Source organism: Eriocheir sinensis, chromosome 52 (assembly GCF_024679095.1).
Source record: "Eriocheir sinensis breed Jianghai 21 chromosome 52, ASM2467909v1, whole genome shotgun sequence".
Classification (NCBI taxonomy): domain Eukaryota; kingdom Metazoa; phylum Arthropoda; class Malacostraca; order Decapoda; family Varunidae; genus Eriocheir; species Eriocheir sinensis.
Window position 1 is genome coordinate 6,009,620 of NC_066560.1, and position 23,221 is coordinate 6,032,840.

Consider the following 23,221-nt stretch of genomic DNA (forward strand, 5'->3'; position numbering starts at 1 on the left):
TGAATCCGAGGCTATGAGTATGTGAACCTGGCAGGACCTGTGTGTGTGTGTGTGTGTGTTAAGGAATGATGTCTGGTGATCTTGATGTACCTGCTTTTTTATAAATACAGTGGAACCTCGGGTCACGAGCGCCTCTCATTACGAACAAATCGGTTCATGAAAATTTTTCCTAACAAAAAGCGTCTCGGGTGACGAACGGTGTCTCGAGCTACGAACAAGCAATCCGGCTACATCGTAGGGCGACAAGCAGGTTGTATTGGCGGGGTAGTTGTAGTAGTAGTAGTAGTTGTAGTAGTTGTAGTAGTTGTAGTAGTAGTAGTTGTAGTAGTAGTAGTAGTACATAGAAAATAAAAGTCTCTTGCTGTCGGCACCTCCTCGCTCACTTTCTCCCTCCACCTTCCCTCCGCAGCACAGGTAAGGCTCTCTCTCTCACTCACACATACTCTCTCACTCTCACACACACACACTCTACGAAGAGAGGCTTTCCACCTTTAACATGTTCTCTCTTGAGAAACGTCGCCTCCGAGGAAAACTGATCGAATGTTTTAAAATACTTCATGGATTTACGAATGTGGACAAATCAAAATTGGGTTAAGCTTCGTTTTAGTACCGTGCCAGTATCTCATTACCTACCTTATGAAAAATCACTAGCTCTTCATATATTTTTTTTTCTACAAACGTTCAACAATAATGGAAACGCTTTCAAAATCCAATTCAGGTACTATTTATTGTTGAAAATAGGGGATGATTTTCACGAAAGCGTAGCCTCCTCTGGCGGTGGTCGCGGCGGCGGTGCACCCGGTGTTGCGAGAAATACCTCCTCGCAGAAATAAGTCGCATGTACATGTGTGTGTGTGTGTGGGGGGGGGGGGGGTCCAGCCCCCCTCTGGTTAGAAGGGGGGATCGAGGGGGGCGCCCCCCCGTTAGCAGGTCGTAAAGTTCGGTTGGAGTAGTTTAAAAATGGTCCCCCACCCTAAACCCTCTGCGAGCTATTTTGCGGCTGCGTTGGCGGCACCGTCACCGCGGGCGCCGCCAGAGAAGGCTACGCTTTCGTGAATATTATCCCCTATTTTCAACAATATATATTCCTTGAATTGGATTTTGAAAGCATTTCCATGATTGTTGAACGTTTGTAGAAAAGATATATGAAGAGCTAGTGATGTTTCATAAGGCAGGTAATGAAATACTGGCACGGTACTAAAATGAATCTTTACCCAAAATTGTTTATGATCGATTGTAGTGCCCCGGAAAATTGGGGGGGCGTTCTTTACTCTTTTTTACTATGACTGAATCTTACTGAATTTTACTGCATGTACGTTAACTTCCTGAGCATAGAACAAATTAAAGACTTGAATAAACTCCTGCGTAATTGAATGCGAACGACTATAGAAGGTAGGCTGCCACCACGATGAGGGTCGGAACCTCCTGCACAATGGGGAGAAAATAAAACTGACTACACTTTAGCTACGCCGGATGAAAGACGGGAGAAAACACTTGAGGGGGCAACGTAGACACAGAAGAGGGAGGGAGACGTGAAGGTACGGATTTCCTTGCGTGTCGTCTGGCTGATCAACTCGTAACCTTAAGATTAAATGAGGGACAGTGATAACCAAAATAATATAATTACAAGGGGAATTTTACGGAGACATTTGTTACAAAGATATAATTGTTTGTTCTAGAGCCATAGTCTATGCTAGAGCCTAGGCCGGCCTTGTGAAATTACAAAAATATAGTTACTACTGAGAACCTTACACCCTAACAAACTTCCCTTGTCGAGCCTATGGCTACCACACAAGGGTAACAAAAACGCGACTACATATTAGTAATGCTTGGGTGAGACGTTTGGGGAAACGCGTGGGGCGGGGGGGGGGGGAGTGTATGTGTGTGCGTGAATTGGAGTGGACGAGACGCGCTGACTGGTCACCAAAAGGGCCTATAGGGCGGATGAACGGAGACTCGCTTAATTACACTGGATATGTAGATATATAGTAATATATTAACACAAGGGAAAGAGTGAGAATTTACTGATATTTGGGGTGGGGAAACACGAGCAACGTGAAGGCAGGTCTTATCTATAGGGCGGATGAACGGAGACTGGCCCGCGGGCCCGGCGAGAGAGAGGGGCGCGTGTGTTGTTGAAAATTGACGTGTCTCAAGGCGTGATTTATGGGGAGGGAGGGAAGTGTTAAATTAGCTCTCTCTGGGGAACAATTAAGTCGGGAACAAAGCTGGGAGGTAGGGAGGGTTTACAAAAGACTAGAACTGATTTATTTTGGTGAACAAAATTTAGTAAGAAGGAAAAATGAGGTTGCTAAGGACGCAGCCAACCATAGGCGAAACGGACATGTGTCTAGACGGTGTCTGGAAAACAGGGAGGGGGGAGGGACTGTAAGGCGACAGGGGGGGCTACAGTTTCATGGCATTACACGATGACACTTTGCGAACGAGGAATAATGGCACAAAACTTAAGTGTAGACATGCAAAAAAAGCTCCAAGCAATCTTGGTTCAACCCGTATGCTAGTATGTATGTTACATCATATTCGTTCTAAAGCATTTCTATCAACCTGGGCAGAGATGATTTTTTTTTTTTTTTTTTTTTTTACGTCGCTGCCTATTACGCCGTTAGGCTTTTTCACTGGTGGGGGCCTGATGGTCGCCCCAGCCCGTTGTGGCGCAGGCGAGTATTTATAGTAGCGCTATCTTGATATTTACAATTCTTTTTGAAATGGATGAAAGCCATTAGCTCCACAGATTCTAATTGTTTTTGCTGTATACATCATGTCCTGCAGTACTTTGTTTTCGTTAGGCAGAGGTGATCCACACATTTGGCCGTCTGCCATCCGGCCGCCATTCACCAGTTAACCGTCATCTGTCGGCCACCGGTGGCAGTCCGCTTGCCGTCCAGACGCAGTACATTCGGCCAACGGACGGCAACCTTTTTTACAACCGGCAGCGACCTGGGAGGTCGGCTGGAGGTTTTGGTGCAGCACCCAAAACCTCCAGCCGACCTTTTCGGTCGCACGGCGGACAGAAACACATGACGATCGCACGCACGACCATGTGTGACCTTCCGCGACCTGCAGGTCGCGGGAGGTCGTCAGTAGGTCGTACAGTCAGTGTGACTGGGCCTTAAAAAGGGACACACAAGTATAGTCAAACCATTTCGAATAGTCCGTTTAGGCGTTCGATTCTGCGGGTATTCTCAACACCTATCCCTTCCTCTCATATGTTACTTCGATGTAATTATGAGAGAGAAAGATAGGTGTTTGGACTGGTGGCAGAGCAGAGGGGAGGAGAGGACCCGCAGAATCGAACTCCCAAACGGACTATTTGAAATGGTTTGACTATAGCCGGGCATTGTGGTCACCTGTGAATAGTTGCTTACCTGTGGAGAGGGGGCACACCTGTCCAATGGGAGCCCCAGCAGCCCATCAGGTGATTCTCCCCGACAGCGATCTGTAATGATGATGATAGAAATGATGATAATAGTAATGATGATGATGATGATGATGATGATAATGATGGTGATGATGGTAATACGAAGAAGAAAAGAAAGTATTAGTAGTCGTAGCAGTAGTAGTAGTAGTAGTAGTAGTAGTAGTACTAAACAGAAGTTAAAGCAAAACAAGAAAAGGAAGGAGGAAAAGGTAAAAAAAAGAAGAGGAAAAGAAGGACAAGAAGAGGAAGAAAAAAGAGGACAAAAAGAATAAGAGGAAAAGGACAAGAGTAAGAAGAACAATACGAAGAACAAGAACAAGACAAGAATAAGAACAACAACAACAAAGAAAAAGTAAAAAGAAAAAAAAACAAGAACATTCCAAGCCCTGACAATGACCTCCAGACCAAGGACTCGAGGCTATCCTGAGTCCCGAGGAGCAATGGCCGCCTGCGTCCCGCCCTTGGAATAAGAATGTATTATTCCTCCAGTGTCCCGCAACTGGGCAGGGATATCGGGGCACCACGCTCGCTTTGCCATGGAGAGCACGAATACGTTTGGCCGTCTTGTCACACACACACACACACACACACACACACACACACACACACACACACACACACACACACACACACACACACACACACACACACACACACACACACACACACACACACACACACACACACACACACACACAGAGTTGAAAGATGAAAAGTAAGAGGAAGAGAAACAGACAAATCTATCTGACTCGAGGTGAAGGATTGGGGAAAGAATGTAAAGTTAACTGGTGCCAAACAAGAGATAAAAAGAACATAAAAACATTGCAGAGAGAGAGAGAGAGAGAGAGAGAGAGAGAGAGAGAGAGAGAGAGAGAGAGAGAGAGAGAGAGAGAGATACAGAGATAGACACACGTGGAGAGATTGACGCATTAAAACCGTTACTAGCGACTGGAAAAGGAAGGAAGCCGCCAGTGATATTCCTTTCACCGGAGGACGAGTCAAGGAGGAGAGTCTGAAATTTTAGTGTATCGAAAATAAAACAAAAGAGGACGAGGATGCTTAAGTGGCAGACGAAGACGAAAGGAGAATGTAAACAGAACTGGCAAACGGGAAATTAAGAAGAGGAGAATAATTAATTGCACGAAGAAAAGACGAAAGGAAAGGAAAGGGAGAAGGGGAGAAAAAAAATATAAAAAAGGGAAAGGAATAAGGTGAATGGCAACAGGGGATTGAGAGGAAGAAAATGGGAATTGGACAAAGAGAAGACGAAGAAAATAAGAAGGGGAAGGAGAAGAAAATAAGAAAAGGAAGAAAAGGAATGACAAAAGGAGATAAAGAGGAAGAAAACAATGAACTGGACGAAGAAAAGACGAAGAAAATAAGAAAAGGAAGAAAAGGAATGACAAAAGGAGATAAAGAGGAAGAAAATAATGAAATAGACGAAGAAAAGACGAAAAGAATAAGAAAAGGAAGAAAACGAATGACAAAAGGAGATAAAGAGGAAGAAAATAATGAAATAGACGAAGAAAAGACGAAGAAAATAAGAAAAGGAAGAAAAGGAATGACAAAAGGAGATAAAGAGGAAGAAAATAATGAACTGGACGAAGAAAAGACGAAAAGAATAAGAAAAGGAAGAAAAGGAATGACAAAAGGAGATAAAGAGGAAGAAAATAATGAACTGGACGAAGAAAAGACGAAGAAAATAAGAAAAGGAAGAAAAGGAATGACAAAAAGAGATAAAGAGGAAGAAAATGATGAATTGGACGAAGAAAAGACGAAGAGAATAAGAAAAGGAAGAAAAGGAATGACAAAAGGAGATAAAGAGGAAGAAAATAATGATGCCAAAAGGTTGGTACTCCATACTCGTACTTCATAGGACCTAAACAAGTATTCGACATGGCTGCTCTACGCTATAATGTCTCTAGTGGTCAGAATTTACGATAATATGTTTACCTCTACGCTGCCGCTGCCTCCCACCTCCGCCATCTTGCTGTCTCGCCACCGTTGCCAGATTGTCGTACTCGGAGCACAGTATTTACCTTTTTCTGACGCCTAACTATTGCCAAGAAACATCAGAATCTAACTCGTTTAACGATAACTATAAATTAGTTTCCTTATTGGAGCCCAGAAGACAGTTTGGGGGTAGGAAGTCGGGAAATATAATCGGCTGAGTACGACAATCTGGCACCGTTGTACATCGCCCTCCTGCTGGTCTCGGAGTCTCGAATGATGACGTTTTGAACCTCCGCGGGATTCACGGAGCTTCGTTTACGTAATTCATCATCATTAGCTACACTTCCCCGTGCTTATAAAACCAATAACGTAATAATGATCACCTCTACTTCCTCTGCTCGAAAAACATCATTCGTTATAATATAACATATTATGTGCCATGGCTATGCTACTGATACGGTAAAAACGACTGGAAGTAATTGATTTTAAGTGCTTAGGGACAGTTTAATGTGGGTATGAGAGAGAGAGAGAGAGAGAGAGAGAGAGAGAGAGAGAGAGAGAGAGAGAGAGAGAGAGAGAGAGAGAGAGAGAGTATTGTTGTTGTTTGATAAATTTATTGCGCAATAGCGTCAGACAAAACAATTTTTAGCAAATGCATCTGGTTTAACTATAGACAATGGACACACACACACACACACACACACACACACACACACACACACACACACACACACACACACACACACACACACTAAAACAGGAAGCAAGTTGATGCACTATACACACTTCATAAAGATATATCGGTACAAGTGCCGCGTAGGGCACATGACATCATGAAAATCCACCAAAGCGAGGGTGGCGCACCAGGATTGCATCGAGGAAGTCGTGGCTTAAGAGGTGGCGGCAGACAGCATCCAACGGCTGTCCCTGGGGTAGCAAACCACGAACAGTGGGGCAGGCCAGGCAGTAATGTTCAATGGTGTTCGACATCGGTGAGCGGCACAGGCGACATTCCGTGAATACAGGCTCCCCCTCCACCCCGGCGACCTGCCACGGTGGACGGTAGTCCAGCCGCAGACGCGGAGACAACGTTGTCTCCGAACCATGAGGCCCCGGCGTCGGTAGGAGTATTTGTGGCGGCAGGCAGACTCGTAGTGGTTGATGGTGACGCTGTGAGGCCTCTCTGCATCCCTACGACGCCGTGCAGGAAGGAAGGCGGCGGTGCGGACTCTGGAGAGATTCCAGGGCAGGGAGAGGGGGCGTCTATCACCACATGGAGGCAGACGGCAGGCTTCCTTCGCTAGGCGGTCAGCTGTGACATTGTGATATAGACCCACATGAGATGGCACCCATAAAAATTTGACACACAGCTTACGATCATTCATTAAAGATAAAAAGGACTTCGAATCACAAATAATGGCAGCATTTACTCCCCTTTGACAAACGAGACTGACGGCATCTTATATGGCATATAGCTCACGCAATGTGGAGCTGGAGTGGTCACGGAGGCGACGGCCAACCCAACCCCAGGAGGAGGCTCCAAGTCAGGCGAGAAAACTGCGCAACCAGCCGCACCGTCCGATTGGAGTGACCCGTCAGTGTAGAGGCAGTGTGGAGCTGTGATGGAGGACGTCACTGTTGCTACGTGTTATATGACCAACTGCAGCTGTAAGGGAGGCGGGTCAGACTTGGATGCAGGAGTTAGACTTACCTCTGGCGTTGGCAACAACCACGGGGGCGGGCCTGGGGGCACGTCAATAGCAGGAATATCCAAATCAAGACTGCGCATCAAGGAAGAGACAGACCGAATAAGGGCGCGACCAGCGGGAGAGAGAGAGTAAGCCTATCATAACTGTACTTCCTATAATTATACCCCTGATCACGATAATTATCTCTCTGCAGTCATTAGGATATGCACCTAATTCCGCAACACATTATTTACTATCACATTACGAAACAACAATGGTCTTCTTTACATACAGCAGCATCGATAACCGCTTTAGTACGTGTTTCTATGTGGTATTGAGGATGTTTTTGTACCCTTCATGTTGTGCGTGTGCGACAAGAACATGGCAAAAAAAAATAAAAGTGCATATCTCTCTCTCTCTCTCTCTCTCTCACGATGTAATGTGTATATTATAATGTACATGTGAATGTACGTGTGGCGACACCCGGTCGGTGTCGCACAACAGGATGTTTAACAACACGTCGTGCTTTTGGCCGTGGGAAGCTGTGATGAACTGACACTAGGATCAGCAAATGATGACTTTCATCAGCCGTCATCAACCGGAGCCCACACCCTTCCGGACGAACTACAAGCAAATAAAACGGGCGAACAACGCGAAGACGAGGGGAGAAGACGGGTGACGGGCAGGCGAGCGGTGCTCTGCTGCCCCGTGCCCTGTGGTGTGGCTGTCTCTCATTTCGTGCGACTCGCTCACGCAAACTGTAAACTTTTGTATAATACTGTTAGTATACTTAAAGTACATTCGTATGTTTTAATCTCCATGTGAGAGAGAGAACTAAAGTGAACTAAAGTAAACTTATAACGGCTACCGCTCGGCTACACATCACTTAACTAAAGGCTATTGTGTTGTCTCACCTACTACAATCAACTTGTGAAGGCAGGCAACGCTACACCGGACCTGACGTGAGATAGCAGTTCGCGCCTTAAACTTAAAAATAACACAACATTCGCCACCTTAAAAATAACGCTTAAAAGTCGTTAACATTCTCTCTCTCTCTCTCTCTCTCGAACAAGCGCTTCACACCATACCAGGAAAATAACATCACCAAGCTCTTGTTCTGGTCATCTGCTTTATGTATATCTCATCGTACTGGCTTTACATTATCACTCTAGCTAGGCATATACGTATTCACTATAACTGCAGGTAGGTATCACTATCATAACACTATATATTATTAACAGTATATACTTGCTTATACTTGCTGAGGACGGATGCCATGGAGACGCTGGTAAAGCTGTATTAGGACGGGTTATGACTGTAGAGGTCACGACTCACGTATAGGTCACGATTCACGGTTATGGTAGAGGTCACGACTCACGGTATCTGTATAGGACGGGTTATGTATAGGTCACGACTCACGGGTCACGATTCTAGGTCACGACTCACGGTTATGTATAGGTCACGACTCACGGGTCACGACTCCGGGATATGTATAGGTCATGTCTCACGGATATGAATAGGTCACGACTCCCGGCTAGGTACACTCAAACACACGCACATTTACCCTCAACACATACTAGGCTAAATAACTGACCTCTGCTATACACGGAGAAGACTGGTATTGCGAGTCTGAAGAGTAAAATTAAAGTAGATAGATAAAAGGAAAGAAGAAAGGAAACACGAAGAGAGAGAGAGAGAGAGAGAGAGAGAGAGAGAGAGAGAGAGAGAGAGAGAGAGAGAGAGAGAGAGAGAGAGAGAGAGAGAGAGAGAGAGAGAGAGAGAGAGAATAGTGGAAAAGAAAAGTACTGAGAGAACGAATAGTAGATAATTATAGTAATGGAGGAGGAGGAGGAGGAGGAGGAGGAGGAGGAGGGGGAGGAGAAGGAGGAGAAGGAAAGGAGATACAAGACAAGACGGCTGCATCTGCTATTTCAAGGTGGTTACGGGCAAGAAGTAGTAGTAGTAGTAGTAGTAGTAGTAGTAGTAGTAGTAGTAGTAGTACCCGAAATTACAGCACTATGCACCATCAATAGTTCAATTTGGTTATGAAGACGAAAGAAAAAAAAAACGAAACTAAATTATTCAACATCTCTCTTTAAATTATTCAACATCTCTCTCTTTCCTTTCCGCGGGCGTGCAATCAGTCAGTCGTGGCCGCGATAATCTCTGAACTAAGCTGAACTAAGTATTAATCAGTTAATCTATACAACGACAATATAAGCTAACTGATCCACCCACATTCATGAAGAACAAGCACATCACTCATGGGTCCGCAACACACACACACACACACACACACACACACACACCAATGCTAACCTTTCAATGTTAACTCGCGAACATTACAAGTAGCATCGCCTGTGTCTTCCTCGTCACGCCCCACCCCGGGAAGAGCAGGAACCCGACTGACCGTAATGGTACTGAGCCGGGTCTCATATTCTCAAACGACTGGGGCGTTGATTGGTACAAGTATCAAATAAAAATAGACTTGTTTTCGGTAATTACCAACTAAAAACTCGACCCTTTTTTTGTTTTTCTTAAGGCAGTTTGGTATGATTCGATAAATCCGATTTCGTTAAGTAGCTTTGCCGCTGAAATTTCGACAATCTAAAGTAAGAAAAATACCTTTCTTTTTTTCATATGAGCCAACAATCGTTTAACAGTGAAGCACCGGCGGCCGCGTCAGGGGGTATCAAACTGGGCTATTTTTCCTCCGACATCCTACCTCCAACCTCCGATTTCAGCCGGTACCGCCGACACCTCCTGGCAGGCACGTTTGTTTACGTTGATCTCCAGCTCCAGCACCAATGGCCGACCTCTTCAGGACGACGGGCTTCTATTCGAGAAGAACTGTCGCCGCAGCACTGTTACTTTTTAACTGGAATGAGTTTAAAGCCAAGAAAAAGAGGCGTGTGTGGAGGCGGCAGTGGTTAGCAAGGAGAGAACAGTTTGGGGTTGCCAGCAGACAGGTTAGGTTAGGTTAGGTTCATGGTCTCAGCCACTGATGTGAAGAGGTTTTTACAGAGTCCTTTCAGTTTATATTTTTCATTCTGCGGATCCCACAGGGTTGGGTGATCCTTCACTGCTTCTATGAGGCTCGTCTCTGCTTCTCTATTCCAAATAATTTTGGTCCCTTGGCTGGCCATCGCTGCTCTCTCACGGTGTTATTGTTTATGTTAAAGAGTTGTTGTTAAAGATCTACCCCTAGTATCACTAGGGGAACGGGCCCTTGTCCGAAGACGGCCCGTTAAGAGGGAAAAGACCGCTCCCCCCTGCACGAGGGAGCACGGGCCTTAGCGATCGAAATCTAGCTGACCAAGTCGGTCTGTCGACGAGGACTGGCGTGTCTCTGTATGTTAAGAGGTCAACCGACAACTTATGTTGTGCTATTATAAAGTTTTGTTTTTGTCTCTTTTTTTCTTATTCATAATCCTTATTCTATTGCAAGTTATGCAAGAAATAAAATCACTATGGCAAACTATTTTGTTTTCTCAACAATTTACATAGAAGGTCACTCGACTTCGAATTTTCCTCCAGTATATCAGATTCCTTCCCGAAAGCTGCGGGCTGCAAATCTGCTCCAACAGTTGGCGGAAAAAAGTGCTGGAGGTGGGCGGCACCGTCGACTAATTTGGAGTTGGAGGAAAAATAGCCCAGTGTGATACCCCCTTTAATAACAAGGATAGAAGGCGTGCGGGGGCCTCAGCTCATCAGCCGAGTCATAATGCCACGCCCACCTAATAAGTCTACTCCGCCAGGTATCTTCACACCCACGCCACACCTGTAACAAGTAACACACCTGTCCTTTGCTTCAGGTAGACAGGTACACACAAGACCGATCACGGAATATCCATTCTCTCAAGTAAACATTTTAAATACGCACTTTTTACCGGTGACTGACAACACATTTATCACTCTGTGACAACACTTCGCTGCTCCACTCTAAACCCTCGCTTTAACGAACCATTGTGGGGGAAGGGGGTGACGTTATTTTCGAAAATCCGTTATATCCGAGGGATCAGAACTTTTGGTATAACGAACAAAGTTCGTTATATGAGCAGAAAGTTCTCTATTTTCGATAACCTTATATAACAAAGCTTGTTCATTATATTTGATGAAAGTTTGTATACTTCCGTACATGCGGTCACCACAAATACCACACCCACACAGAGAAATTAAAATAATAGTTACACACTGGACACTGTTACGCTGACTGACGTGCGTGTACATGTTCGGGCGCCCACCACTGAACACAACCCCGCAATTACCGAACTTGTTCGATAAATCCGTGCACTTACCGGCGGAAAGGTCCGTAAACGCGAGGGTTTACTGTACTGCTGTCCCGCTCATCTTCGTAGTACTGTACTGTGTTTGCTTTGCTAGCATGGGAATACGTTGTGTCGAGCTGTGGAACTGGTGTGTTATATTTTCGGTAATCATCAATCCATTATAATGTGTTGGTCATAGAAGTAAATGCTTGCATTGCTTCCTCTCTGGGTGGAAATGAACCAAAGAAACTGTCATAAAGGGAGTATTACACTGGGCTATTTTTCCTCCGACATCCTACCTCCAACCTCCGATTTCAGCCAGTACCGCCGACACCTCCTGGCAGACACGTTTGTTTACGTTGATCTCCAGCTCCAGCACCAATGGCCGACCTCTTCAGGACGACGGGCTTCTCTTCGAGAAGAACTGTCGCCACAGCACTGTTACTTTTTCACTGCAATGAGCTTAAAGCCAAGAAAAAGAGGCGTGTGTGGAGGCGGCAGTGGTTAGCAAGGAGAGAACAGTTTGGGGTTGTTTATGTTAAGAGGTCAACCGACAACTTATGTTGTTCTATTATAAAGTTATTTTTTCTTATTCATAATCCTTATTCTATTGCAAGTTATGCAAGAAATAAAATCAGTATGGCAAACTATTTTGTTTTCTCAACAATTTACATAGAAGGTCACTTGACTTCGAATTTTTCTCCAGCAAATCGGTTCTTTCCCGAAAGCTGCGGGCTGCACATCTGTTCCAACAGTTGGCGGAAAAAGTGCTGGAGGTGGGCGGCACCGCCGATTAATCGGAGGTTGGAGGAAAAATAGCCCAGTGTGATGCCCCCTTAACGAAGACTAAAGGCATGACAAGACGCAGTGTTGCCACTTTATGAGCCTTGTTCGTCAGACTCGCTTAAAACTGACTTAAAAAAAACATATAATTATCAAAACTAACTTTATAGTTTCTTCTCTTTCTCTCACTTTTTTTTTCAGAGGTTTAACTATCGATAAAGTTATGTATATGCATTTAGGGTACTGCGAAGGTGTGTAGGATCTGAAAGCAATACTCTATCCTAGTCTATGAGAGACACAACAGGTGCTCTCATATCACAGGTGTGGCCCGTAAGAGTTAGTCCACCAACACAACACTTCCCGACGCAACACAGGACGCCTAACGCACCTCAGACTCGCCTGATTCACAACACAGGATGGTCAAGGCGTCTCAGATTCGTCACTTCGGGGCCTGACTCACAACACAGCACACGGCGGTGACGGTGACGGTTCAAGTCTGGTTCGCACTGTAGGAAACAGAAAAGAAGGGCCGTCAAGGCCTTCCTTGTCTTCTCTAGGCTAATTGGCAGGGGGTCCGGCGTGAGACCGTGGCACTCAGCAGGGGGGAGAGGAGGGAAGGTGTGGGGAGGAGGAGAGGAAGGGAGTGGAGGGAAAGGGAAAGGAAGGAAAGGAAAGGGAAGGGAAGGAAAGGGGAGAAGAAAGGAAGGGGAGGGGATGGGAAGTGAAGGAGATATGGAGGACGGGAGGGAAAGAGAAGGGAATGGAATGGATGGGAAGGGAAGGGATGGGCAGTGGAGGGCAGGGTAGGACGGGGGCCGGGCAGCAGGGAGGGGTGGGGGTGGTGCGAGGCGGGGCGGCGGGGGCTTCCAGCCGCGACAACACGAGGTGAACAGCTACGAGGAGTTGTATTTGCGGTACAGGAGGGAGTAGAGGTCGCCCTTGTCCAGCACGGCCGGGGGCTGCCTGAGGCCCGCCGGGGGGCTAGACTTGGGGGCCGTGCGAGCCACACCCACCCCGTTCACAGTCTTGGCCTTTTCCTGGGGCGGCGAGGGGGACGGCACCATGTTGGGGGGCAGGATGTGGGGCGGCCGCTGGAGCCCGGCGCCATTTTGTCAGATGGTGGGCAGGTGGTCGAAGTTTCGCGCACCGCGGTGCATCGGGTGCCGGATGTCCGGCGAGGAGGAGGTGGACACGGAGCCGCCGCCCACCGGGGTGCTGGCCAGCTGGGGCAGCAGCATGGAGCCCGACACGGACGGGTTCTGAAAGGCACGGCCAGGCGTTACTGTACTGCTGTGTGTGTGTGTGTGTGTGTGTGTGTGTGTGTGTTTACTTACAGTCACCGTACACTAATTTGGTCCAGATGCCCCGCCCCCCTCCCCAACCCTCCCTCCGAGGTAATGACTCCTGACTCCAACCTCCTGTCGCCTAATGCAGCTATAGAAGGGGGGGGGGGCGCCTTCTGGGTTAGTTTAATGCACGGTGACAATAGTTGTGTACAAAATGTAAACAAGTTCGTGTTGCCCCGTCTCCACACCTGCCACTCTCCACCACACCGACACCTGTCTGTACCTTTAGCCTGTCGTGCTCCAGCTGGTCCTCCTCAGGTATCTTGTAGGTGAAGCCTTTGAAGTAGTCGTGTTGGGTCAGCTGCTCGCACGACCACCTGTTGGCCGGGTCAAGGTCGAGGCATTTCTGTCGCGCGAGAAACAAGGAAGAGACGATCATCAGTGAGGGAGGACATGAGGCGCTTGTTGAAGATTGTTTAAGTTAAGGAAAAAGTTTGCTAGTGGAGGGACGAAGAGAAAAGATGAGAAAAAAGAAGAAGAAAAGGTTTGGTTGAGCGAGAAAGGGAGAGATCATCAGTAAGGAAGAACAGGAGGCGTTTGTTGAATGTTAAATTAAGGAAGAAGTTTGGTAGTGGAGGGACGAAGAGAAAAGGGAGAAAAAAGAAGAAGAAAAGGTTTGTTTGAGCGAGAAAGTGAGAGAAGATAATCAGTAAGGAAGAACAGGAGGCGTTTGTTGAAGATTGTTTAAGTTAAGGAAAAGGTTTGCTAGTGGAGGGACGAAGAGAAAAGGGAGAAAAAAGTAAGAGAAAAGGTTTGGTTGAGCGAGAAAGGGAGAGATCATCAGTAAGGAAGAACAGGAGGCGATTATTGCATATTTAGTTAAGAAAGAAGTTTGCTAGCGGAGGGACGAAGAGAAAGGGGAGAAAAAGAAGTAGAAAAAGCTTGGTTTGTTGTACAGAAGAAAGCAAATAAGTTGATGTAACACGAGTCTTCTTGAACCCCGAAGATCTGCATGTGGTAACGAGAGAAGGTCGCCTGCAGGAAGGGAGGAAGGGGGAGTCTCAGAGTGGGGAGAATGGGAAGGGAGAAAAGGTAAGGAGAGACAAGGAAGGGAGGAAAGTTGGAGGAAGCGACACCAAGGAGAGAGATTGAGCTCGTAGTACCAGGAAAAAGTTATATAAGGAGTCCCTTGTTTTGTGGAGGCGTGATTTGGGGGTGTTTTTATGGTCTGACAGCCTCGATTAATACCTTCCACTGTAGCTGTATCCTTTTAGCTCATAAGGGAAGAAATTGCAAGTCTCGATTATAGAGGAATATAAGAAGAGGAAAAAAGAAGAGAAAGGAGTTTGAAAGTTTCGCTTGTAAAGGAACACAAGAGGGAAAAGAAGAAAAAGGAGTGAAGGTTTTGATTGCAGAGGAACATAAGAAGAGAAAAAAGGAGACAAAAGGAGTTAGAACGTTTCGCTTGTAGAGTAATAGGAGAAGAGGAAATGAAGAAAAAGGGAAAAAAGTACAAAAACTGAAAAAAACCCAGAAAAGGAAAAACAATAATGAGATAAAGGAGAAACAAAATAAACGAGAACAAAAACAATAACATGAAGAAAAAACGCAAGAGCTAACCCCCACCCCCACCCCCACCCCACACACACCTCGAGGAAGTCGCCGCCCTCTTCGGGGAAATTCTTGGGCATTTTCGCCTTGAGGGTCTCCACACCGTCGGGCTTGGGGATGCTGGAGCCGCGGAAGAATTCATTGTTCTTGAAGATATGCATGTGGTACGGGAGGAGGTCGCCTGTGGAAGGGAAAGAAGGGAGAGTCTCAGAAGAAGGAAGAATGGGAAGGGAGAAAAGGGAAGGAGAGAGGATAACGTATGGAAGATAATAAGAAGGAACAAGATAAATAAAGAGGAATATAAACTGGCAAGCAATCATATAGTCAGGATAAGAAACGAACCGTGATAAGGGTACTGTTGACAAGTGTAGGACGAACCCTAAACTACTTTATCAATATTCAAACAAAAAATAACTTAGGAATAAAGAACAGTGAGAAGCTATTAACAAACCGATGCTGGGGTAAGAGGAAGAGGAAGAGGAGAAGGAAGAGGAGGAGGATGAGGAGGAGGAGGAGGAGTAGGAAGAGGAAGAGGAGTAGGAGGAGGAGGAGGAGAAAGAGGAGGAGGAAGAGGAAGAGGAAGAGAAGGAGGAGGAGGAGGAAGAGGAGGAGGAGAAAGAGGAGGAGGAGGAGGAGGAGGAGGAAGAGGAGGAGGAGAAAGAGGAGGAAACATGGAAACATGGAAACATGGAAACATGGAAACATGGAAACATGGAGAAACAGGAGAAAGAGGAGGAGGAAGAGGAAGAGGAAGAGAAGGAGGAAGAGGAGGAAGAGGAGGAGGAAGAGAAGGAGGAGGAGAAGGAAGAGGAGGAGGAGAAAGAGGAGGAGGAAGAGGAAGAGGAGGAGAAAGAGGAGGAGGAGGAGGAAGAGGAAGAGGAGGAAGAGGAGGAGGAAGAGGAGAAGGAAGAGAAGGAAGAGGAGGAGGAGTAGGAAGAGGAGGAGGAAAAGGAGGAGGAAAATGAGAAGGAAAACGAGAAGGAGGAAGAGGAAGAGGAAGAGGAGGAGGAGGAGGAACGAATAATGGAGACCTCACCGAATTTTACTTTTCCAGACGATGTAAAATTTAAATGATACTTAATAGGGCGGCGAATTGAAGATATAACTGTCTATCGTTCTCGTATAATTCCCTGAAATTGACGAGCGAATATTAAATGAACTGATGATGATGATGATCCCATAAATGTTATAAGAGGTAATGGCGGACAGACAGACTAACGGTTTCGGCCTTGGAGGTTTTAATAGATATTTGAGGAAGATGAGGAAGAAAAGAAGTGAATAAATAAAAAGCTAATATGAATGTTTATAGCTAGGCTACACACACGCGCACACACACACACACACACACACACACACACACCTTCCCTTACTCCTCTCTCTCTCTCTCTCTCTCTTCTTCTCCTCTCCTCTTATAATACTCTCTCTCCATTTTCCTCTCCTTTCCTCTTTACTTAATCTTGACGTTGAATTGCTTCCTTTACTGTAAAAAAAATGCATACATCTCCTTACCCAGCGTCTTTCTAATGAGGTACAACTGGTCCACGTCACTCTTGCCCGGCCACAGCGCCTCGCCCTTCACCAGCTCGGCCAGCACGCACCCGATGGCCCACACGTCCACCTGCGTCCCGTACTGCGTGTCGCCGACGAGGAGCTCCGGGGCCCGATACCAGCGCGTCGCCACGTAGTCTGTCAGGTTGTCGCCGGGGCCTGTGGGTGGTGGTGGGGGTTAGTGGTTAGTGGTGGTGGTGGTGGTGGTGATGTTAGTAGGTGTGGTAGTCGTGGTATGAAGAAAACAATTAGAAGTAGTATGTAGTAATAGTAGTAGTAGTAGTAGTAGTAGTAGTAGTAGTAGTAGATGAACAAAAAACAGGTATAATAAGTAGCAGCAGTAGTAGAAAGACACACACACACACACACACACACACACACACAATCACCTCCCCTACACACACAACCCCCCCACCTCCCCACAACCCCCCCATACCCATACACATCCCCTCCCCCACACACACTCAATCACTCTCCCCCATACACAATCACACACCCCACTCCTCCCCCACAAAACAACCCCCCATTCCCTACCCCCACATCCCTAACCCCTAACCCCATCCCATACACGTACTCAGCATCCGCGCGAAGCCAAAGTCGCAGAGCTTCACCACGCCGCTCTTGGTGAGGAGGATGTTCTCGGGCTTAACGTCACGGTGGATACAGTTGTGCTTGTGGCAGTATCCGATGGCCTGCACCAGCTGGTAGGTGATCTTCTTGACCTTCTCCTCCGGCAGCCTGCACCAGAGGGGACATATATGAAACGAGGGATCGGTAAAGAAAAGAATAGACGTGTGAATGAAGTCGGTAAAAAGGAAAATAAGTGAAGGAAGAATACCTGAAGATTCTAAACGAAGGAACGGTAAGAAAAAAAAGAATAGACGGTAAAAAAAAATAAGTGAAAGAAGAATACCTAAAGATGCTAAACGAAGGATCGGTAAAAAAAAGAATAGATGAATGAAGGAAGTCGGTAAAAAGGAAAAAAATATAAGTGAAAGAAGAATACCTAAAGATGCTAAACGGAGGATCGGTAAAAGAAGAGAATAGACGAATGAAGGAAGTCGGTAAAAAGGAAAATAAGTGAAAGAATACCTAAAGATGCTAAACGAAGGATCGGTAAAAGAAAGAATAGACGAATGAATGCAGTCGGTAAAAAGGAAAAAAATATAAGTGAAAGAAGAATACCTGAAGATGCTAAACGAAGGATCGGTAAAAGAAGGAGAATAGACGAATGAAGTCGGTAAAAAGGAAAATAAGTGAAAGAAGAATACCTAAAGATGCTAAACGAAGGATCGGTAAAAGAAAGAATAGACGAATGAAGGAAGTCGGTAAAAAGGAAAATAAGTGAAGGAAGAATACCTGAAGATGCTAAACGAAGGATCGGTAAAAAAAAAAAAAAAAGAATAGACGAATGAATGAAGTCGGTAAAAAGGAAAATAAGTGAAGGAAGAATACCTGAAGATGCTGAACGAAGGATCGGTAAAAAAAAAAAAAAAGAATAGACGAATGAAGGAAGTCGGTAAAAAGGAAAATAAGTGAAGGAAGAATACCTGAAGATGCTGAACGGAGGATCGGTAAAAAAAGAGAATAGACGAATGAATGAAGTCGGTAAAAAGGAAAATAAGTGAAAGAAGAATACCTGAAGATGCTAAACGAAGGATCGGTAAAAAAAAAAAAAAAGAATAGACGAATGAAGGAAGTCGGTAAAAAGGAAAAAAATATAAGTGAAAGAAGAATACCTGAAGATGCTAAACGAAGGATCGGTAAAAAAAAAAAGAATAGACGAATGAATGCAGTCGGTAAAAAGGAAAAAAATATAAGTGAAAGAAGAATACCTAAAGATGCTAAACGAAGGATCGGTAAAAGAAAGAATAGACGTATGAAGGAAGTCGGTAAAAAGGAAAAAAAATAAGTGAAAGAAGAATACCTAAAGATGCTAAACGAAGGATCGGTAAAAAAAAGAATAGACGAATGAATGAAGTCGATAAAAAGGAAAGTAAGTGAAAGAAGAATACCTGAAGATGATAAACGAAGGATCGGTAAAAGAAAGAATAGACGAATGAAGGAAGTCGGTAAAAAGGAAAATAAGTGAAGGAAGAATACCTGAAGATGATAAACGAAGGATCGGTAAAAGAAAGAACAGACGAATGAAGGAAGTCGGCAAAAAGGAAAAAAATAAGTGAAAAAAGAATACCTGAAGATGCTAAACGAAGGATCGGTAAAAGAAAGAATAGACGAATGAATGCAGTCGGTAAAAAGGAAAAAAATATAAGTGAAAGAAGAATACCTGAAGATGCTAAACGGAGGATCGGTAAAAGAAAGAATAGACGAATGAAGGACGTCGGTAAAAAGGAAAAAAAAAGTGAAAGAATACCTAATGATGCTAAACGAAGGATCGGTCAAAGAAAAAACAAACTGATGAAAGAACAAACACTAAAGATGCTAGACACTTTTATGATACTCTATTCGTATTAACTTGGCAGATAAGCCCCTCCCTTTTCTCTATTCCGACTCTATCATTGGCTAATCAACAAGCTGGCCACGCCCCCTTTCTAACTTAGCCTTCATGTGATTGGTTGATGCTAGGAAAGGTTAAATCTACCTTGACTATCTTGACTTTGCTTTCTCCTTGACTCTCTTCCCTCCCTCACACTCATCCTTGACTCTCCTTCCTCCCACACACTCTTCCTTGACTGTCCTTCCCCCCACATTCACCCCTGAGTCTCTGCTTTTTCCGACTCTCCTTCCTCTAACACACTCTCCCCTGACTTCTCCTTTTCTCCTTCCCCCTCCCTGCCCCCCCCCCCTAAACACACTCACTCTTGACTCTCCTTCCTCCCACACACTCTTCCTTGACTGTCCTTAACCCTCAACTTTCACCCTTGATTCTGCTTTTTCCGACTCTCCTTCCTCTAACACACTCTCCCCTGACTTCTCCTTTTCTCCTTCCCCCTCTCTCCTCCCTGCCCCCCCCCCAAACACACTCACCCTTGACTCTCCTTCCTCCCACACACTCTTCCTTGACTGTCCTTAACCCTCAACTTTCACCCTTGATTCTGCTTTTTCCGACTCTCCTTCCTCTAACACACTCTCCCTTGATTTCTCCTTCCCCCTCTCTCCTCCCTGCCCCCCCAAACACACACATTCTTGACTCTCCTTCCTCCCACACACTCACCCTTTGGGATTACTCTCCAGCTCGTTGAGGACGGTGCGGTCACAGAACTCGAACACCAGGTGGAGCTTCCTCTTCCGCCTGAACACCTCGATCAGGTTAATGAGGTTCGGGTGGTGGAGTTGCTGTGTGGGAGAAGCAGTTGGAGAAGGATGATTAGGAGGAGGATTTGGAGGTGGAGGAGGAGGAGGTGGAGGTGGAGGAGAAGGAGGAGGAGAACAAGAACGAGAGCAAGAAGAAAACAAGAACAATAAAGAACAAAAGGAGAAGGACGACGAGGAAGAAGAAAAGAGGGACAAGAAGAACAAGAACGAGAATAAGAACAAAAATCAAGAATCAGGAAAAGAACAAGAACAATAGAAGGAGGACAAAGAGGGCGAAGACGAGAAGAACAAGGAGGAGGAGGAGGAGGAGGAGGAGGAGGAGGAGGAGGAGGAGATAAGTTAGATGATTGCATATAATTTACAAGTGAAAAGAAAATATTGGAGGAAGAGAAAGAGCAAAAAAAAAAGAGGAGAGGAGACGAGACGATACAAGAAGGAAAGGAAGAAAGGAGAAGAGAGAAGAGAAGGAAAGAAAAAGAGAAAAAAAGACAGATAGATAAAAAGAAAACATTAAATAAAAATCAAATCCAACACTACCCAGACAGACCTAAAAAAACAATACAACTACTACATAGGATACCAATACAAACAATCCTCCTACTGTTATACTTATTAATCTCATCACTCCTCCCCCTCATCCCCCCACTAGCACCCCACCAACACCTCCTCCCCCATCCCCAGTCCCCTTCTCTCCCCCTACATACCTTCAGCATCCGTATCTCCCTAAGGGCAATCTTCTTTATGAGCGGGTCATCCTCCGACTCAACGAACTTCTTGATGGCCACTTGGCTCCCCGTCTCCCTGTTTCGGCACTTGTATACCACGCCGTACGACCCCTCCCCGATCTTGCTCAGCTTCTCGTATTTCTCCATCAGACGAGAGGACACCCGGGTTCTCCTGCAGGGAAAGAAAGATAACATGTGATTGACTGGATGACGAGAAGTTAAGGAATATAGGAAACGAATAGGGAAATGAAGCAGACAAAACTATATACTCTTCAACTTCTCGAATTTCTCCATCAGACGAGAGGACACCCGGGTTCTCCTGCAGGGAAAGAGAGAGATGAGACTGACTGGATGACGAGAAATTAGGGAATAAGGAAACGAATAGGGAAATGAAGCAGACAAAACTATATACTATTCAACTTCTCGTATTTCTCCATCAGACGAGAGGACACCCGGGTTCTCCTGCAGGGAAAGAGAGAGATGAGACTGACTGGATGACGAGAAATTAGGGAATAAGGAAACGAATAGGGAAATGAAGCGGACAAAACTATATACTCTTCAACTTCTCGTATTTCTCCACCAGGACGAGAGGACACCCGGGTTCTCCTGCAGGGAAAGAGAGAGATGAGACTGACTGGATGACGAGAAATTAGGGAATAAGGAAACGAATAGGGAAATGAAGCGGACAAAACTATATACTCTTCAACTTCTCGTATTTCTCCATCAGGACGAGAGGACACCCGGGTTCTCCTGCAGGGAAAGAGAGACAACATGTGACTGACTGGAAACGAATAAGGTAGGAATAAGGAATCGAATACTGTCCAGCTTCTCGTATTTCTCTAGCATACGAGAAGACACCCGGCCGCTCGGGTTCTCCTGAAAGCAAAAAGAACGTACATATGACTGACTGAAAGACAAAGAAGGAAGGAATACTGAAATAAAGAATGAAGGAATAAGGAAACGAAGCAGACAAAGCTATGAATACTGTCCAGCTTCTCGTATTTCTCTAGCATACGAGAAGACACCCGGCCGCTCGGGTTCTCCTGAAAGCAAAAAGAACGTACATATGACTGACTGAAAGACAAAGAAGGAAGGAATACTGAAATAAAGAATGAAGGAATAAGGAAACGAAGCAGACAAAGCTATGAATACTGTCCAGCTTCTCGTATTTCTCCATCAGACGAGAAGACACCCGGGTTCTCCTGAAAGCAAAAAGAACGTATATACGACTGAATGAGAGACAAAGAAAGAAGGAAAGCTGAAACAAAGAAGGAAGGAATGAGGAAACGAAGCAGACAAAACTCTAGATACTGTCTAGCTTCTTGTACTTTTCCTTAAGCGAGAGACACCCGGGTTCTCCTGCAGGAAAGAGAGCGAAGATATGACTGACTGGAATACGAAGGAGTGAATGAATAAGGAAACGAAGCAGACAAAACTATAGATACTGTCCAGGTTCTTGTACTTTCCATTAAGCGAGAGACACCCGGGTTCTTCTACAGGGAAAGAGAGCGAAGATATGACTGACTGCAATACGAAGGAGTGAATAAATAAGGAAACGAGCAGACAAAACCGTAGATACTGGGCAGCTTCTTGTACTCCTCCATCAGTAAAAGTAAAGTAAATAGAACGATGAATGAATGAATGAATAAGATACGCAGACAAAACTACTTTTTATTACAACAAAGGGGACAGCTCAAGGGCACAAAAAAAGGAAACAATAATAAAAAAAAGCCCGCTACTCGCTGCTCCTAAAAAGAATCCAAAGAGGTGGCCGAAAGAGAGGTCAATATTACGGGAGGAGAGATGTCCTGATACCCTCCTACTTGCTGTCCAACTTCCTAATACAAGAGTTAATTAACCCTCGTTCTTTCATCCCTTTCCATCGGTCAACTCTTCACCCGCCTTCATTCCCACGTCTGTCTTTCTTGCTCCTTCCGACTCTCTCAGGGAGTATCAACAGAGGTATCCAACTCTATCTCTATTCCCTCTTCCTCCTCCTCTATCAGCCATCCTTTACACGCATATCATTCCTCTATTTCTTTATCTCCTCCACACGTCTCATCATCATCATCATCATCATCATCACACACACACACACACACACACACACACACAAACACACACACCATCGCTTTAATAAGAATTCACTAGTTTATATTTAGCAAGACCGGCATGCGACCGTATCCAGCCCTGCCTCTAACTCAATCACACACTCACATACACTCACACACCATCGCTATGACAAACACTCACTGGTTTATATTTAGCAAGACCGGCGTGCGACCGTATCCAGCCCTGCCCCTGACTCTATCATCTCTATCAGTAAGGAAAGTGACGCCAAGCAAACCAGAAATAAAGGAGAAGGGAATGTGACTGACTAAGACGAGTAGGAAGAGGCTTTTTTGAGGCGACCGTATCTATAGCCCTGCCTCTGTCTATGCCTTCTTCTTCTCTATCAACAACCAAACTGACACTAAGGAAAACAGAAATAAAGAAGGGAATGTGACTGACTGAGACGAGTAGGAAGAGGCTTGGTGTAGACGACCGTATCCAACCCTGTCTTTTGTACCGTATTCTTCTCTGTCAGTAAGCAAACAACTCCAAGAATACCAGAAATAAGGGTGAAACGGATGTGACTGACTGA

At 45.3% G+C, this 23,221-nt stretch overlaps 2 protein-coding genes and 1 long non-coding RNA gene across 11 annotated transcripts in view; 1 reads left to right on the forward strand and 2 right to left on the reverse strand.

Annotated features, from left to right (window-relative positions):
* The window catches only part of LOC126982962 (uncharacterized), a 44,985-nt gene extending 44,738 nt beyond the window's left edge, over positions 1-247 (forward strand). For 2 of the 5 annotated variants that reach the window (XM_050835306.1, XM_050835314.1), the window contains exon 6: positions 11-124. The gene's annotated coding sequence lies outside the window, so the exon portion shown is untranslated. Of the gene's footprint in view, positions 1-10 lie in introns of all 5 variants that reach the window. The other 3 variants (XM_050835318.1, XM_050835310.1, XM_050835307.1) reach the window with 3 other exon arrangements.
* The window catches only part of LOC126982967 (uncharacterized), a 51,976-nt gene extending 46,546 nt beyond the window's left edge, over positions 1-5,430 (reverse strand). The window contains exons 1-2 of the long non-coding RNA XR_007735466.1: positions 5,393-5,430; positions 3,387-3,457 (exon numbers count right to left, since the gene is read on the reverse strand). This is a non-coding gene — a long non-coding RNA (uncharacterized LOC126982967). The remainder of the gene's footprint in view (positions 1-3,386; positions 3,458-5,392) is intronic.
* Positions 5,431-8,190: 2,760 nt separating this feature from the next.
* The window catches only part of LOC126982968 (cyclin-dependent kinase-like 4), an 88,537-nt gene continuing 73,506 nt past the window's right edge, over positions 8,191-23,221 (reverse strand). For 3 of the 5 annotated variants that reach the window (XM_050835326.1, XM_050835327.1, XM_050835325.1), the window contains exons 2-8: positions 20,557-20,749; positions 19,752-19,873; positions 17,151-17,314; positions 16,538-16,735; positions 15,067-15,209; positions 13,701-13,823; positions 8,191-13,390 (exon numbers count right to left, since the gene is read on the reverse strand). In XM_050835326.1, coding sequence (XP_050691283.1) covers positions 13,244-13,390; positions 13,701-13,823; positions 15,067-15,209; positions 16,538-16,735; positions 17,151-17,314; positions 19,752-19,873; positions 20,557-20,749 — 1,090 coding nt within the window. In that variant the 3' untranslated portion in view covers positions 8,191-13,243. The remainder of the gene's footprint in view (positions 13,391-13,700; positions 13,824-15,066; positions 15,210-16,537; positions 16,736-17,150; positions 17,315-19,751; positions 19,874-20,556; positions 20,750-23,221) is intronic. The other 2 variants (XR_007735467.1, XR_007735468.1) reach the window with 2 other exon arrangements.